At 39.5% G+C, this 18765-nt stretch overlaps 1 protein-coding gene across 1 annotated transcript; it reads right to left on the reverse strand.

The window, feature by feature from the left end:
• Window positions 1–344: 344 nt before the first annotated feature.
• Window positions 345–18082, reverse strand: RETREG2 (reticulophagy regulator family member 2). Its single transcript, XM_070954784.1, has 9 exons — window positions 17801–18082; window positions 12869–12975; window positions 9374–9404; window positions 8819–8954; window positions 7638–7722; window positions 6559–6696; window positions 6020–6114; window positions 4335–4470; window positions 345–3269 (listed from the first exon to the last, which is right to left on the reverse strand). Exons 1-9 carry the CDS (start codon window positions 18043–18045, stop codon window positions 2572–2574), a joined length of 1671 nt encoding a protein of 556 aa, XP_070810885.1. The 5' UTR covers window positions 18046–18082; the 3' UTR covers window positions 345–2571.
• Between the last annotated feature and the right edge of the window lie 683 nt (window positions 18083–18765).

Genomic DNA, 18765 nt, shown 5'->3' on the forward strand with positions numbered 1-18765 from the left:
AGTGTCCTGGGGTCATGCGATCGGCTTTTGCAACATTCCTCACAAGCAAAACCAAGGGGGAATCACTTAACAGTCATGTTACTAACTTAACAAATGCAATGATTCACTTAACAACTGTGGCAAGAAAAGTCATAAAATGGGGCAAAACTCACTTAACAAATGTTTCACTTAGCAATATAAATTTTGGCCTCAATTGTGGTTGTAATTCAAGGACTACCTGTAATAGCTTTCCAGTGTTGACTTAGGAATCACTGTTCACACCTGCACACATTGATGGAAGTAGAAAATGTGCAAACTGGGACTCTTGATAAGTTGACTAAGAAAAAAAAATCTTTCACCCAAAATTCAAATCTTTAACCTTTTTTTTATTAAAAAGACTACATTTCATTTTTTTAAATATTTAGCCATAGAATAAACACTGCTACACAATTTAGAGCCTTTCACCTTTCCCGGGCAATGATAATAGCTATTTCCCAGCCCTTCATTAGGAGCCTCTATCCTGGAGCAGCAGGGCATTGCTGCCACCAAAGGAAAGGAAGAAAGCATAAAGAACCAGAGAGAAATATCAACACAATACATGCCTTCTGCATCAGAAAGAAAACGTTAGGGCTTTTTCATTGAGAGGGGTGGAAAAATTGTTGCCAGGGCACAACACAAAGGGTGGGCAGGCTTTACACTCAGTGCCACAAAGCTGCCTGTTTCCAAAGTGCAGACAGTAAGAGGAAGCTGTTATTCACAGTCACCCCACTCCACTCCTTTTGAGGGAGGGGCAGGCAATACAGGACAGAAAAGGGGCCAGCTCTGGCCAACAAAACAGTTGTGCTAGCAGACATCTACAAATCCATTACCTTTTATCAGAAGACTGAATGGAGAAAGAGAAAGAAGGCAGTAAGTAGTTATTTTCCTAGCAGTTGTCAAACGTAGGGGGAGAGGTTGGGTGTGGGGGCAGGAATTGCAGAGGCATTTGGATTTCCTCAGATGCCTTTCATGCACCATAGTCCAGTAATTTAGAAGCGCAGCTCAAGGGCAAAATCTTATGGAACTGGCAACAGATCTGGAGCCCGCATCTGTAAATTGAACTTGCAATTTCTCTTCATCCTAGCCCACCAACAGCTGGATGACATACTGTATATTTTGAATACTTTACACAATAGAAGGACTACCAAATCATAATGCTGTTTTTGCACTATGGCTTGTAGTCCCTTGGAGAACAAGCAACAATACCAAGACTGACAATTCATGGGAAAACTGGCTGAAATGGGCAGAAGTGAGGGAACAAACCAAGAGCCATTCAATTAAGAAGGCCACTGCTAAACAGTTGTAGCTTTGCGGTAACTCTGCTACTTCAGAGTAAAAAAAATTGACCCTTGCAATCTTATAAAGCCATTTTATGTTTCACTGTGTTTCCTGTAACATTCCACAAACTATCCCTACGGACATCGGCCACTTTTTGGGAGGGAGGGCGGGAGGGGAGACCATCTTGCCCAGTTCTTCCTCCTGTAAATAGAAATGTACATACTGTTCCAATTAGCAAAAATATTACAATTGAAATGCTTGGTCTTTCAAAAGTGAAGGGAGTTGATAGGCAAAACGAAAATCCTTCCTCCCCTTTGACACTAGAATTCTTTCTAGCGTCTCACATAATGTCTTTTCTAGCTGCTCTGCTGCTCTCCCTGAGGCAAGGCTAAGGGCATTAGAAGAACGCATTCTGCCCAGGATGTTTTAGGGCAGGGTTGTTGCCAACAAGCAAAAATATTTGTAAAGTGCAGCAGAAAGGGAAGGAGGAAGGCTTCCAGATTCTACAACTAAATTTGAGTTCTTCCCAGTGAATTTTTAAAAAAATTCCAGACAACTAGATATTTAGTTCAGAATAAATAAAATCAGGCTATGCCTTCCTGGAAACCATTGGGCATAGTGTATATTCACCTTATGTATAGAGGAAAATAGGCTGAAGGTTTGAAATATTTGAGTAGGACTGGTTCTTGGAACTGCAGAAGCACCTGCTTTCTGTGCAAGGTAGCTAAGTCCAAATTGCCTTCATTTTCCCAGAAAAAAATTCTCTACATGGTATCACTACATGAAAACATACTTTCTACTCCCCAACTTTCTGTCAAAAAACCCCCCTCCCAAATCTATTTCTCCAAGAATGTTTTTCCTTCCTGTTCAATTAACTGACCAATGTTCTCTTTAAATTATTTACACCCTCTCTGCTGAATAAAACTCCTTTATTTCCTACTGGATATATGGGGATGAGCAGTAAGTCGTGGCAGGAATATCTAGCAGAAAATATGTGCGAAATAAAAACTACAAAACAGACTAAGACAGAAAAATTGCAGCAGCAGACAAAGACTGCATCATTACTAAGAAGCATGGGCAGAAACAGAGGCCTGATGGAGAGGCCAATACTAGGAGGAGGACAACAATTTTCGATTCCAGACATAACACTGCAAATATGGGTGGTTTGCTTGGACTTTGCCACGTGTCTATCTGTCCTTCAGTATGGCCTAAACTTCTCTATGTGTCTGTTTGTCCTTTCTGGCAGCTACAGAAACAGAAGACTGAACAGTGAGATCAGGGTGATGGTTCTTTCGGAGGTTGAGAAGGAGCTCCTGGGGCTTCTGTTTCTCCAGAAAGGCCCAGCTCTGTATCCATTTGCTCCAGCTCCTTCTGATCAAGCAGCTCAAAATCATCAGCTTCCTCTTCCTCCTCTTCTCTCCCAGGCAGAGGAGCTGTTCCCACCTCCTCATTCTCAGATAGCTGTGCCTGGAAACTGAGTCTCTCTTCAGGTTCAGTAGGCAAGAACTCAGAGAAGCAAGGCCCTTCAGTGTCCTCTGAGGAGTGGAGCAGAGCTGACAGGGTGTTCTGCACAACTGTACTGATAGCCGTAGTGACAATCTCTTGACTCAACGAATCGATGTGTAGCCCCAGACCTTGTGCACAGGTAGTTTGGGATTCAGGGATTCCTCCCACCATTGCCTGCCCACTCCCATTGAAATGAGTATTTACAAAATGCAGGGGTGATGCCAGGCACAGAATGGATGTGTCCGAATTCATGGCGGCAGCTACCGCTGCTGCTGCCGCCGCCTCCGCCTCCTCTTCCTCTTCAGCAGAGTTTAGCTGTTGTGCACTTTGAATGGGAACCCCAAAATTGTCATCTTCGTTGGATGGTCCCAAGTCTTTGGAATGGAACTCTTCCACAGAAGGGAATTCTGCTAAATCCTTGGAGAAGGATTCTTCAGGCTCACTGGGGAGGCTCTGCTGGTCCAGATCTAAAAAAAGCAGACAGGCAGTTAGTAACCACGTAACTTTCAGCACTCCAGAGATTCCTGCCCTGAATCTTTAATGTGGCTGTGAGCTCAACTATGGGTTTGACTCTTGTTTACTATACAAATTTCTGAACACGCTTGCCTGGCTTTTGTTCCTTTTCTCCCCTTCTGAGTGGCATTACAATGTTTTGCCAGCTTCTCTGCCTGAAGTTCTATAAGCCAAGAGCTGTACTGCTAGTTCAAATCTAAAAGTCACAATCCAGACAGGCATGCTTACTAATGCTCTTCTTTATTATATCTTGTTATAAGGATAAAGTGCCACTGGTAAATACACATGATAAAATTTCAATCAGTTTATAAAGAACTCATAATTATATTGACCAGTCGTAGCATAGAGCTTTGCATTTCCAAAAGTCCATTTCTGAGTCTTGTCAAAGCAGGTTTAATTCAAAACTTGAACTTGATCCATACACACACTCCACTCCAAACAATGAATGGAAATTTAATATTATAACATATTACTCCTGCTTTGGTTTTATCTATAAGGAAGAGAATTCCCCATTGAAATTCCTTCCTTCTTTTCAGGTCTGAAATGGCAGACAAAAACCTCTTCTACAACTCTTTTCAGGAAGAGTTAAAGGACAGGCTATGATCTAGGCCGGTGTGGTTGCTGTAGATAATCATCTTTGCTGCCATTTTGTTAAGAGGGTAGAGGTGAAGAAAAAAAGAATGCAAAAGTGGTGAAAACCAATTCAATGAAGCCAATGAAGTTTTGTTTATAATTCTGTAATATAACCGGGTTAATTTTTGTAGCATCAGCATAACGAAGATAGGGGAATTACTAATTACTTCCAAATTAATTGAACAGTTAGAAAATTAACATGGAAAAGACACTACAATCTACATGAAGCCAGAAACATTCAGAATTATGTGATCCTTTCCAGTTCTTGCTTCATTTTTCTCATGAATTCTTAGTTCTGCCACAAAGCAATATAGAATTTGTATTGTATCATTCAACAGCTCCAAGCTGAAATATGAAACTTGGTACGGGGAGAAAGAATATACCACCTTCAGACACATCTGTCAGTTGTGGTGTTGTAGCTCTGGAGACCGTGAATCCTCCACTTTCTAGGATAGATGCCTCCTCATCAGAGAGTTCAGAATCTGTGATTGCTAATGCCAGAGCTGTCTTCTTCACATCTACCTGCAATAGAGATAACATTAAGATTGCATTGCAAGGATGGACTTGCTCAGTTAAAAACTCAAGAGAGAGAATGTATCTTGAATGCCAACCCAGCCATGTCCCCTATCAGATCAATGCTTATCCTAGATGCTGCATACTCCTTCAACAAATTATGATGAATACAAGTGAAACTACAATCTGGAGCAGCAGCAAATCCAAATAGCGAGGTAGCAAAGATATCCATATGGATTGCTAGAATGCTCCTTCTGATTGTTTAACAAACTGCCACATTGGGAAAAGTAGTTCATAATTTAAAAATTATGAGGACCTTACTACCTATGAACCTAAAGGAAAGGTGTTGCAAACAGTCAACATTGATAGAATTTATATTATTACATTCAAAAACACGAAGAATCTGCCAGCTGTCAGCTGTAAGAATCTCAGGAAAAGATTGGTCTGAAACATTTCGCCTCCTCTTTCAGAGGAGGCTATGACATGATTATTGTTCAAAAATAAATAAAAATGTGTTGAAATTTGTGAAAAAAATGTGAATTTTTTTTTTAAAATAAAATATAAATTTATTACCGAGTTGAGGGACACATGAATATACTTGTGTGAGTATAAGATTTTTTTTTTAAAAAAAAACATTCCTTAAAATTTATTTATTTATTTATTTATTATTCGTATTTCTATGCCGCCCACTCTCCGAGGACTCTGGACGGCTTACACCAAAGACAGTATACTAAATAGCATATTTCCCCCAATTATCTGGGTCCTCATTTTACCCACCTCGGAAGGATGGAAGGTTGAGTCAACCCTGAGCCGGTGAGATATGATCCGCTGATCTGATGAACTAGCAGTCAGCTGAAGTAGCTGCAGTACTGCACTCTAACCACTGCGCCAACTCGGCTCTTAGCCCTGCTGGGCTCCAACTATCTAATACAAAAGAACGCTACTTCCAGTGGAGTAGACTTATCTAAGTGAATGTGGCCTTTGAGATTAAAAAAGGTTCCCTTCCCGTCATTATTTTGCCTCTACACAAATCATGCGAAACCTAAAGAAGTTCTAAACAGGAAGCAATCATGCTTGAAGAACTCAAAGGCCCATTGGGTAGAAGCATTCAATGATGCAAACCAAATGATTGTCCTCCCCACCACCCCCTCCCAGTGGTGGGATCCTCCCAGCTTAACAACCGCTTCGATGATTGCGTGCGTACGTAGTTTCAACAAATCTTCACTTCTGGGTTTCTTCGGAGGAGTAACACAGCTGATTTGTGCGGCAATCGGCTCTGCCACGCAATATTAGCTGAGGAGATAAAGGTAGGAAAATAGCACTGGCAGGCGGGTGGGCCCAACTGATCGTTGGGATGAACCGGTTCGCTCCTAGCAGATAGTCGGAGCTACTGGTTCGCCCGAACCGGTCCAAACCGGTAGAATCCCACCACTGCCCCTTCCCCAATGTGAAGTTCAGCTCAGTCATTTGTCTCCAGACTGTTTGTGTCAGATCTCCAGGCTCCCCGTTCTTTCACCTGATCATGCTTCACCCTTTGCTTCTTTCCTCTCACCCTTACCACTGGAGAGTAGCCAGACAGTTCTGCTTCACTCTCACTTTCTGTTTCTGCCATTGGTTCACTGCCAGTTTCTGGCTCAATCTTTCCTTGACGCTCTGTAGAGTAAAACAAAATAAATATTGGCCATGGCCAGGGCCGGATTTAGATGAAAAGAGGCCCTAGGCTATTCCACCTATGAGGCCCTTTCACCTATAGTGAAAGTGTAATTTTAATTTTGCTAACAATTTGAATGTAGGCCCCTCTTGATCTTGAGGCCCTAGGCTGAAGCCTAGTTAGCCTATAGGAAAATCGGGCCCTGGCCATGGCTTCTGTGAGTTAGTCCTACAGAAAAAGGGTCAGGAAAATACTGTTTTATAAAAAGTGTTGTTTTTTTACAGTGTGTGCTTCTTCGCACTCCTTGTCCCAATTTTTGCAAACTGACATCCATACATTTTCTACAGGCTTTCTACACCCTGTTCCAACTGGAGAAGCCAGTCAGTCCAGCCTTTCTTTAGTAATTTTTGACCTGTATTTTAAGTAGTAAGCAGCAGTTGTCTTACTTTTCTTTTCATGTTTAAGATGCAGAGTCTCCACCTTCATACTGTAGTCCAGTTTCATTAGGATGGGCTCCAAACGGGTATACATTCTTTGAATGAGTTCATGGTAAACTACCAGCGGCCACAGCAGAATACTAAGTACTGGAAATATGGATAAAACTCAGAGATATGTTAAAAGCATATATATTCTCTGATGCTAAGGCAGTTAATATCTTCTCTAGGACCATCAATTTGCCAGTCCCTCTCACTGCTTCTTATGTTCAGTAATTCTCCCAGTGCCTGACATAGTACTAGAATTGTACAAATTCAGCGCTCAATCTCCTAGCTCAGGGGTGTCAAACTCAAGGCCCGTGGGCCGGATCTGGCCCATGGGGTACTTAGATCTGGCCCGCAGGGCCACCCTGGAAACAGCAATGGACTGCCCATGATGCTTCTGCCAGCAAAAACGGAGCTTGCATGCTCCATTTTCCCTGGCAGAGGGTTGCAGGAGGCTATCACAGCCGAAAATGGAGCCCAGGAGCCCGTTTTCGCTGGCAGAGCGCTCGGGCCACCACAGGTGCCACCAACATGAGTGACATTGAGCTGGCCATGCCCACCCCAGCCACGACCCCCTCGGCCCCCCTGAGGTCAAACACAACCCTGATGCAGCCCTCAATGAAATCATATTTTACATCCCTGCTCTAGCTGAAGACCATAAGATCAGGATCAATGTTGTTAATAATGCATAAACAGAAAAAAACAAACCTTAGATTCCAGAGCTGAAATTGAATGAACTGCAAAAATAATTTTGGCAGGTACTTGCATTAGCTTCCCACACACTAAAAACATGATTGCATTTATCCCCAAGCTTTATTTCCTCATGAAACTCGCAGAGGAAATAGATATCACCATTTGATAGCTCTACTACTGGCTTTAGAGATAGATTTGCACGATACCATTTGAAAATTTTGCTGTATTTTCTTTTAAATTGGTTTGCTGAACATGCCTGTGTGTGCCTATAAAGTGCCTAGAAGCTTGCAATATTTGTTAGTAAAATTGTGTCTTTAGTTTTATAAGGGATGCAAAGGATTAAACATACTCACAGGCAATGTAGGAGATCATGATACCCGGAACATAGTGTCCTACAATTGCTAGAATCAAGCATCCTGAGCAGATTCTGGCACAGAACTGGGCAAACAGAAGTAAGAGGAACAAAAATAATGTTTAGAAAAAAGAAACACTCTCAGAATAGCTAATATACGTAGCCTTCTTGTAACAGATTTACAGTGCCTCCCAAATTACAGGGGCCTTTCATTCTTTAATGTTGCTTGCAATCATCTACAAATCTGTTTTATGTACTCTAAGACTGATCTTCATAAGAACAGCTAGCTAATAGTTAGCTTCTGAACAGAAGGAAAAAAATCAAGAACAGCAAGCTACATGCTTGAAACATATTGGTCACTGTCCTTCTTGTAGATACTAATTAAGATGCTTTTTGCTTCCCTAGGACAAGTCATAATTAATCCACAGAGAAGGCTGCATCAAAATAAGTAATATGCAAACTAACCACAAATGCACAAAAGTTATTAAACCCTAAATTAATAAGTATAACAATAAAAAACAGGAATTGCTTATAAATTATATTATGAACAAAAATTCTACAAAAGTCTTAAGAACAGCTTTGTTAAGCAACAAGTTAATTAAAAAAATGTTGTGAGTGGTCCAGTTTATTTAAAAAGGCTGAGATGCTATTTTAAAACATAACATTACTTATAATTTATGCCCACATTTCCTCTTCTTTTTTCCTAGGGCCAGGTATGTTGTCTGAATGATCATTTCACACTACTATCCCAGTATATGTTTTGGATTAGAAAACACAGCAAAAGGAAACACACAGTTGCCACCTTTTTGTACAGAAATACCAATATATATAGGTCCATCAAAAAGATGCTTGTCCAAGGACGATTGTTGGGAAATAACTTGTGTTACCTGTATTTCAACTGAAGTGAAGTAATAAAACATCTATTACAGTTTTTTTGTTTCCACATACATTGAGCAATGCTTTAAACTCACTGCTTAAATCACTGTTTGTACACCAGGATGACCATGTCCAAATATAGCTATTTTAACAAACCTGCAGAAAAATGTCTAGGTATGAAGTTCTAACTCCCAGAGACAATGCATTCTAATGCCTTCTTCTGAAGGCAAACATGGGACAACTTTCCCTAGCACAACAATAACTACGCTTTGGCTTCTTACTTGAAAGGCCCTGTTCCGTACTTACCTTGGCAGGGTTTTGCTTCTTATACTGCAGAAGTTCCTGCTGGTATAGCCTAAAGGTAATCCAGCTCTCAGCCAAGCAACGACAGAGTTCTGAAATACTGAGCAGGTGAGGTTGTGCTCCTGTCATCTCATGGTCACTGAAATAAAAACTACATATTAGTAAACAAAGTCTTCAAAATGACCCCCAATATTGTATTTAATACAATAATTTACACAAAAAGATACTGAAGCTAACCAAGGTCCAATTAAAAACATCAAACTTTGTTTGAAAGTGCTTGGCTTTTAAACCAATATAAGAATATTTTCAGAAGGGACATCCACCCAGATGAACAATTTTTATATGACAATGATAAAGTAATAATTAAATGTTTGTATTTCGGTTCCCAATCCTACAAAATAAGATCAAATAACTAGGTTAAAGAATATATTCTAGAAAGGACTTTTCAAATAATATCACAAATCAAAATACTAAGCTATATGAAGTTAAATGGCAGACAAGAGCAAGGAAAAATGACAGAAGTAAAGATCTTCCCCAGAATATTAAGAGCATGCCTACCTGTCTCCCCCAGGTTCTTCTATGGGTTGTACTGCAGGATAAAAAAAAAAAGTGGAGTGGGGTTAAAGCATTAACTGAGAAATGAAACATAGAAGTTCAGGTTCTATAAGCATGTAGTTGTTTCTTTCTTCAACAAATTGGTCTTTAGCAATCATCCAGTATACACAGAGCTAAAGAACTTAGCTTTATAACTGTAAAGGACTAAGGAAAAGAAAGACGCACACTTTGGAAATTGCCCAAATACTGTGGTACTATATTAACATATACTAATAACTATTTACTAACCATTTAAGATATACTAACAATATTTCATGGACTAAATTAGGCACTGGAAGTCAGGTATCATATAAACTTAATAATAATAATTTGCAAATTGAAGTTGAACAATTATGGAGGAATAAATCAATGGTTGTTCCAATAGTAATAGGAGCCCTTTGAGCAACATCCAAAGGCTGCGTAGATACTTGGAAATTTTGAACTTACTAGACCTGAATATCCTGACTTTGCAAAAAAAAACACCACCCTACTCGGAACTGCCCTATATACTCAGATGCTACCTTAACAGTTCTTAGGTCCTTGGTTAGGACTTGAATTATTGTACCAGACCCAGACTGTGAATCAAACTGAAGATTAACAACAGCAACAACAACAACAACAACAGTATTTTCAATTGAGACTTTGCAATTTCCCAAATAGCACAGTGATGTAGTTGACGCTCAGAAGAACTTTCCTGAACACTTGAATATCTGGTCAAAACTAAATGCAGAACTGGAATTCTCACGGATTTTTCCATAAGTGGTAGCCAAATAAATAAATCTTAGCAAAAACACTCAACAAAAGAGGGCTATACAAAAGCTTCCATACTGGAGAAATTCAAGTTCTTTGTTGTATTTTTTTAAGTGTGTCTCTGACTACTATGGTTAAAGTCATGAAATATGAAAATTATAAAATGTTCCAATATTCAAATGTATAACATAATTGCTATGCTTCACCTATGACCTCAAATCATATTTTTTCCATTAATTTCACATCATGTTTTGAGATCTTTATTTTCCAAAATCTTTTTAATGCTGGTTCAGTAATAATAAAAATATAACTACGGTAACTAAATACCTAAGCAGAATTGTTGAAGAAACTGGGACTTTCTTGGCATACAGCATGTCAAACATGGCAATGCAAAGCTGCCAAAAGAGCAACTCAGTTGTGTCCAGCCATTTAAGTCTTAACAACCATGTAAAAATGTTTGTGAATAAGCTTCTTTGCAACAGAGAACTGAATCCGGAAAAGTTTCATCAGTTTTGAGTATTCGATGCTTCAGTCATGCTGTTCTGCTACTTATAATATTAAGGTCTGCATATAGTCCCTACAAACTGCAATCAGGGTTTTTCTGTTGTGTACAAACTGTGAACAGTTTATTGAAACAATGGGAAACAATCTTGTGAAGTTTGTGAGCCAGATTTAGCAAACAGCCCTAACACAGGCACCCAATAATCACAGTTACTGTGCTCATATGAAAGACAAGAGTCTATTCTATCACATGAAAAACTACTGTTAACTCAGCAGCTTATTACAATGGGTATTTACTACATCTGTGAATATTCTGAATACTGTGCTGCCTGCAAGAGAGTGAAAGCTAGTCATCGTGTGTTGGGGCACTATGATTGGCTTACATCAGCCTATTTAGCTCTTCCTAGGAGATGAAAAGGCCTGTACAGCCTTAATTAACCCGTTCAGTAATATTAGCCCTGTTTCATCTGTTTCATCCTATTTTATTTTGGAAGCTTAGAAAATGCAAAAGAAGCATCAATTCTCAAAACCAGTGCAAAATTGATAATTTGATAAATTTGATCATTGGGATTCCCTGATGAATCCAAAAGAAACAAGTCTATTTTGCCAAATTCCGAATTACAGAGCTTCAAGAAAATGCTCAGCATGATAAACAGCATGCAGTAGGATGCTTAGAAAAGAAGCATCCCTTGTAGATTTCAGTTTGAACAATAAGTGTTCACCAAAAAGATATCTAATTTTTAGAATTCTAATGCACCTCTGCAAAGAGCAGCTGTCAAAATGATTCTTAAGTAAATCCGAAAAATCCCAAGAATTGGCACCTTTTCTTACCTACACATTTTATGAAAACGTATAAGCTCCTGAAAGCTCATGCTTTTTAATAAAAATGTTATTCAGACTCCTGCTGATTTTTTTGTCACTATCAAGTATTACTGTAAACCATGTGTTCTTACAATGTCTACAAAGGAAAGAATCAAATTTAGCTATATGGAGTAGAAATATATAAAACTTACCAAGAAACTGGCATAAATACAAGCAAACAAATTTTTTCTAAATAAATGCAAGAAAACTGTATGAAAACTTTAAGAGCCGAAAGTGAAGAATCCTCTATATGGACTACAGCTAAAGATTATCCCATACTCTCTCCATGAAACTCCTAATCATTTAATCATCTCTTTTTAAGAACCAACAATTAATCACCAATGCCATATCTCATCTGGAATTTCAACTACACCAGGATTTTATCATAAGACAACAAATGTACACTATGGAACGCGTCTTCTTGAAGAAAAAGAAAACCGGTTGTCCAAGTTTCCACAAGCATCCACTCACCCGAATAGGACTATAGGAATGTCATATGAAAACTCTAGGGCAATCAACACACCTGAACATTATTTTGTAACATTACAAATGCTGTCACAACCAAAAACATGAAGTTAAGCTGGTAAAATGCATTTCTTTGGGCAAGAGACATGGGAGAAAAATCAGGTTATTAATGAAGCATTAATTCAATGCTAATTGCTTAAAATAGGGAATCTGACAATTTCTTGCTTTTATCATTCACTCCTTGAACCAATATTATGAATGGTATAACCCATTCATTCAGTTAATGAGCTATTAATTAAATTTATTATTATTAAACTCATGGAGATTAACAACTTGCAAACAGTTTCTTTCTTGTAGTAGTTATTTTAATCTCATACATATTGTTGAGAAATACTATGTCTGCAGTGTTTTCTGAATAACTTTCAAATCCCAGATCTCATACTACAACATGTAGGAGTTGGTCTTTCCTTGTGATCTTCCTCCAGTGCCTCAACAACCAGGATGTTCATTATCAACTACTGTACCTTTAGATGAAAAATAAACTTTAATACTCAGTGGCTTCCTAAGTGGACAATACAATACAATACTGTGCAAACCAACTGAAATATACCATTGCCTTAATTCAGTTTAAGTAAAATCCAAGCAAATTGTAATACAAATGGCCTCATAAATAGATATGCCCCTGAGTCAGCAATTCCCATTGTCAAATAGTGTTTAGCACCAGTTCATAGATCTGAAACACCCTTGTTTGCTACATAAGGTTCTTAAGGGAAAAAAACCAGCCTAAATTTCACTAGTAGGAAATAACAGAATTAGAACCAAAAGTAATGGACTACATTTGCAAAAGTCTTAACTTCTACTGCGTTTACTATGTTCACTTACCTGAGAAATCCAATAAAAATTGGGGCTTCCATCTCTCCAACAGCAAAATACCAATAAAACCAGTACTAAGGAGGAACAGGGGACGTAATGAAGTGGAGGAAAACAACCTGGAAAGTCACAAAGATAGGCATTATAAAAAGTATTGATAAAAATATAACAAAATATTCCATTTATCCTGACTCAGTTGTATTATCATGTATTAATTACTTTCCCTTTCTTCTGGACCACAGTGAATTTCAAGGGAGCAGTAGCTTCCTCAACTTGTGTAAGATTTGGAGAAAAAAAGGAAATTAATGGAATTTCTCATACAATTTTTGATCCTTCCCCAATCATTAAAGGTTGGTAAACGTTTCTGTCCAAAGGCCATCCTGGTTGTCTGGCCAGGGTTTTGGGCAGTAAGAAACCGGCAGTTTATTGCCAGTTGGTCATCTGGTCAGCAGAAAAACTGCTGGTAGGGTTCTTCATGACTCTTGAGCTGAATTTCTGTGGCCTCTAAGAGACCAGCATATTGCCTGTTCCTGGCCTAAGGCTCAGTAATGGCAACAGTGCTAAGGTCCAATCTTTCTTTACCCACATTGATTTTTTTCAGAGTGCTCTTGCCATAAGCACAAATAGATTGCTAAATACCAATAAAGGAGAATATTTGTAGTTCAGGATTGAAATGAGGGGTCCTTGGTGCTCTCTGAGCTTGCATGTTTCCTTACAGACATTTCATTACTCTAACTAGATAACATCATCAGCGCTTGTCTTGACTAAATATCTCAAAGGTGCTCTCCCCCCCTCCTCCCGCAATTGGACTTTCTGGTTTTCATTGAGAAGTTGGAGCTGTGAGAAAGCAGGATGTTTTCTGCCCTGTGTCCCTTCACTGTTGAACACAGGTGCAGGCTGTTGGGGATGAGTTTGTGCTGTCTGCATCTCAAACTGAAGTGCAAATGTAGTCTGCAATTTTTCTGGAAATCCGTTCATACTCCCGTACCATTTGAAGGGGGTTTATCCCAAAGTGCATAGCTAAATGTCTACGAAGATTCTCAGTCATCCAGATCATGGTTGTCCCAAAGGTGCTTTTTTTTCAAGAGGCACCAGAAAGTCCAGTTGCCTCTTGGAAAAAAAAGCACCTTGGGACAACCATGACCTGGATGACTGAGAATCTCCGTTAGCAGATTGCTAAATAGATTGCTCTTCAAATTCCCTCACAAAATGCAGGCAGCTGTCTCATTTTTTGCTACATGGTTAAGGATGAGACAAGGCAGAGAGATGTGTAGTTCCCAGTATTGAAGTGTTGCTGAGTATTACATTTGCAGATACTTTCTTTTGGGAAAGAAATGTAAGACCAATCAAAAACATTCACAGGCGTAGAAAGGGTTTAAGTGCACAGTAAATGCAGTCATGATCAAAAAAATTATACAATAGTTGCAGTTATATTAATTTTTTAAAAATCATCCTTTTTATACATGAGAACAACTCCAATTACTTTCTACTGTTTTATCAGTATGAGGTATCTTTTTAATAGAGCAACATCTATATTCCATCTTAATAATCCTGGAAAATTTGTTTTCTCATTATAAAAGAAAATTGAAAAAAAAATAGCTTCAGAGTCAAAAGCAAGTCTATGACTTTAAGTCTAAGATAGATGTCCGACTTACTCAGGATTTTTAAATTTGCATTTATACAGATTTTCGATTTTTATCAGATTTTTATTATTATCCCCTATAATACAAGTGTGTACATCATGGAAACATATATTCTGAAAAATGTAGTTAAATTACAGGCACCTACACATTTATAATGATTATGCAGACATTACCTAGGAATCTGAACTATTTTAAGCCTAACATGACTGGCTTCTAAAAACGCAATAATGACTATTTTTCTGGTAGAGCCACGTAAATTCTTTCATCGTCGTCGAACAGGGGTATCAACTGGCGGCCCATGGGCCAGATGCGTCACACTCAGGCCACACCACTCCAGTTCCACGAAAGGGAAAAATGTCATGAAACGTCACGTGACAGCAACGTGATGCCACAAGTTTGATACCCATGTAATAGAGAGTATCTAAAATGTTACTACACAGAATAGCCACAAAATTCTCTGGCTATTTTTAATTCAAGTCTTCATAACAGCAGCCACTGGAAATACAATTCCAATCCCTGCATGGCTCCAATCCATGAATATGCTTTGCTGAGAGTCAGCTCATTGTCTCTAAGAATAAACAGGATGTTTTGTTTTGTTTTTTTTCCAGCAGTTGCTGGACTCTACTATTCAGCCTTGTTAAATGTTGCTGTCTGTGCAGAAGCCACATAGCTAGAAAGGAAGGAATGTGCTAGCATAACAATTCTCAGCAATTATAGGCTTGACAAAATCTCAACTGGCAGAGGGTAAGCAAAAGCTTCTTGGGCTTACAACCTAGTACACGCTGCCAGGAGTGACTAAGCAATCAGTTCCAAGATGTATACTACAAACCATGTGGATCGTATGCAGTGAATACACAATCTAATGAGAAACACTCCTGGGCAAACCTCCAGTGATCTGTAACTGCTAGTAACAGCTCTTGTTTATCACAAGTCAATCCTAGAACTGCTGGCAATACTTACAAATAGAAAAAAATCCATTTACCCACTGAGTAATGAAGAACAAAAATTACCTAAAGCCACAGATAACAAATATTAAATTCTGCATGATGAACTATGACTGCACTCATTTAGATCAAGAACTCCGGAATAGATAACCCAATGCATAATCTTCTTAGGTTCACATAGTACTTTTTTACTTTGTGCTTCTACTGGAAGTAAGATTAGTGGTATTTACCTGACCAAGAACAGCACAGGATTGTTTTGTGTGGCATCACTCAGTGGCACTCCCTATACTTCAATTGCTAAAAATTAGAGCCTGGCATTTACATTAGTACCTAAGGGCAAAACTAGAAAGATTTCAACCTCTCTGGTGAGCTACCCAAAGGCGAAATAGATAATACTGGCATACTTTAGACAAATAAAATACCTGACGATTCATCAGGTAGGTGAGTCATTAATTTTGAAATGCAAACACTCTTTGAACTATATTTTTAACCCAAGGCACTGTACTGAATCTCTATATATAGGCAACCAAAAACAGTGTGAAGCCTAATTTTGTTTAAGTAAAACCAAAATATTTGAGATTTACAATTTGCATCACACACTTTCAAGACTCTTATATCACTGATAGATCTCGCAAAACAATTTTACAGCACTCTATCTACAACTATCCATTTTTATCATTTAAATCTCATTCTTTTAGACTTATCTAGCTACTCTCTGTATGAGGGGATTCATTACAGCACGGCAGAGAATGCTTAGATATAAATATAAAATAAGAATATGCATGTTTTCTGTTTCACTGCTTAGAAAAATAAATCCAATATGCTAGAAAACATTTCTTTTGGAAATTGGAAAAAAGTGGTCTGTAATTATGTTGTTAAGAATCAATATATTGCAACAGCAAACATTATGGAGTATATAAAAGAAATCTACAAACTTCCAGAATGTAAAATCAAGAATACAGGCATCAAATAACACAAAAGGTCTATCTGTGATTCAACCATGTGATCTCTACAAATTATCAATTAACAGTATAATTTTATATTTATAACTTAATATCATGCCATCCTTCTCACTGCTCATATATTAGAAAAAAATTCTACTCTTACTAAACTGATTGCAATTTGTGGCTCGGATCACCCCATGTTCTATATACCTAATTCAATAAACTGAGGCATTGAGAGAAATATCCTGGTAGCAGGCAGGATGTTCCTGCAGACATACCCCTTCAAGAAAAAGTAATTTACCTTAGTTAAAACATCAGATTCGTTTATTTCAATCAGTTTATATCACCATTCACTCACCAGCCTCTTGACAATAAACAAAATTCACTATTTTATTTCTGCAGATCAGATTATCAAATTATCCTTGTTTCAACACAGCCATCATATCGTGCTGCAGTATTCAGGAATATATAAATAATTTACAATCTGCATTAGAAAACATGTTTCTAAGCGCTGCACTTGATCCGAGAGAAACCTGGATACTAGCCTGTATTGTACTATCTAGCACTGGCCACCATCAATACTGTGGAGTTTAATTTACCACACAAAGCTGTTGTGAGAATTTGGGATAGCTCCCACTCCTACATCTCTACACCAATGACCCATTTTCTAATTGAAGGCTATGGAACCTTTCGTTTAGCCCTAAATTCACCATCTAATAGTTCCCACATACGCCCATCTAACACAATGTAGACCAAATCTCTCATTTCCTCCAACTCTTTTCCAAGACAGCCAAAAGAATATGGACAGCTGATTGGCAAGATTAATGGGAATCCATCAGTGAGAAATCATTCTTTAAGAAGGTTGCGCATGAGAACACCCATATGCTTTTAGCATGCTGTAATTTAACCTAGGTCAAAGGAGCAACCAAATCCCACTTTCTATTTATTCAGGAAACCTAATTGGGTGACTGAGTCAGTGGTTTTCTCAGCCCAATCTTCCTCCAGATGTTTTTGTGCGCCTATGCGCGGCTCCTTGAAGTCCTTATGAAGGAAAATGGGAGGGGAGGACGACTACAAGACCCAAAAGCGAGCTTAAGATCTGAGATCTCACACAGCCCTTTCAGGGAAAGATTTATACAGTAATTTATGGCTATGGTTAGGCACTGTTTCCATCGCCACGAATCAATCCCTTCTCAGCCTCTGCAAGTATTTCGGGCTCCAGTGAAAGGCCTGCCTGCCCCCCTTTTTCGCAACCCTCTTCCAGCAGCCTCCGTAGCCACAGCAGGGCCAGGGACTCCGGCTCAAGAGTCCTAAAAAAAAACTTCTCTCCAGGTCCGCTCGCCTTCCCCTCCGGGGCCTGCCCCGCGAGAGCCGCGCTTTGCTTTGCGCCGCCGTCTCTTCCCTCCGGCTCACCACAAAGCAGCTCCGAGCGCGACGGCCCCGGCCAGGCTTTGCGGCGGCCTCTCCCAAACCAAGAGCCGCTGCACGGCCGTCACGGTGGCTTCCCAGCCCCTCAGACGTCGCCTCAGCCGGACGGCTAGAGCCAACACCTCCTGCTCTTCCTCTTCCTCTTCCTCAGCTTCTGCCGTCCCGGGTGCGGACACCGTCACCGCCTCCCCTTCCTCTGTGACTGGCACGCTCGGGCCTCCGCTCGCCATCGCTTCTGCCAGCGATGAGCAAAGAGGTAAGGGAGGAGCGGCAAGTCCTCCTGACAGCCGCAACCGGAAGTAGTAGCGGCGGCGGCAGCGGCAACAACGACTCGCGGATGCCAACTTGATGGTAAAGTCAATCACGTGAATCGCCCCCTTCGGCACGTGAAGGAAGAAATCCCCCCCCCACACACACACACACTCACGCACACGCTCGCGCAGTGCTAAAGGTTCAGCTTTTCAAAAGTAGAGATAGTAACGGCTTAGAGCGACAGTTCGAATTTTCTGCTTGTTTTTCTTTGGACAGTTGTTTCTGCCTCTATTCAGAGAGGAAGTGACAGCTTTTCGGAAGAACCAGGGGAGGCTTCAGAAGAAGGCTTGAAAGCCCATTAATAAAGTGACAGACCGCAGTACTCCAAGAAGCTCCATAGTGTTCAAATTCATTTCCATGGAGACTTTATTATTTTTCTTAAAACATGGTTATATTTCTATTCGCCGCACGCTGCTGACAACCCGTTTATGTGAACGGCACATAAATAATAAAACCAACAAGCTCACAAAACGTGATGCCTACAATTAATGTTAAAATGGCAACAAAGCAAGCTGAAATTTGAGGCATTTAGCGTGACAGACTGTTACAATGACGGGTGTCTATGGAGATTCTCAGCCATCCAGGTCATGGTGGTTGTCCCTAAGGTGCTTTCTTAAGAGGCAACTGGACTTTCTGGT

The sequence above is a fragment of the Pituophis catenifer genome, unplaced genomic scaffold (genome assembly GCF_029215685.1).
Source record: "Pituophis catenifer annectens isolate HBS135680 unplaced genomic scaffold, rPitCat1.0.hap2 SCAF_1, whole genome shotgun sequence".
Taxonomy (NCBI): domain Eukaryota; kingdom Metazoa; phylum Chordata; class Lepidosauria; order Squamata; family Colubridae; genus Pituophis; species Pituophis catenifer.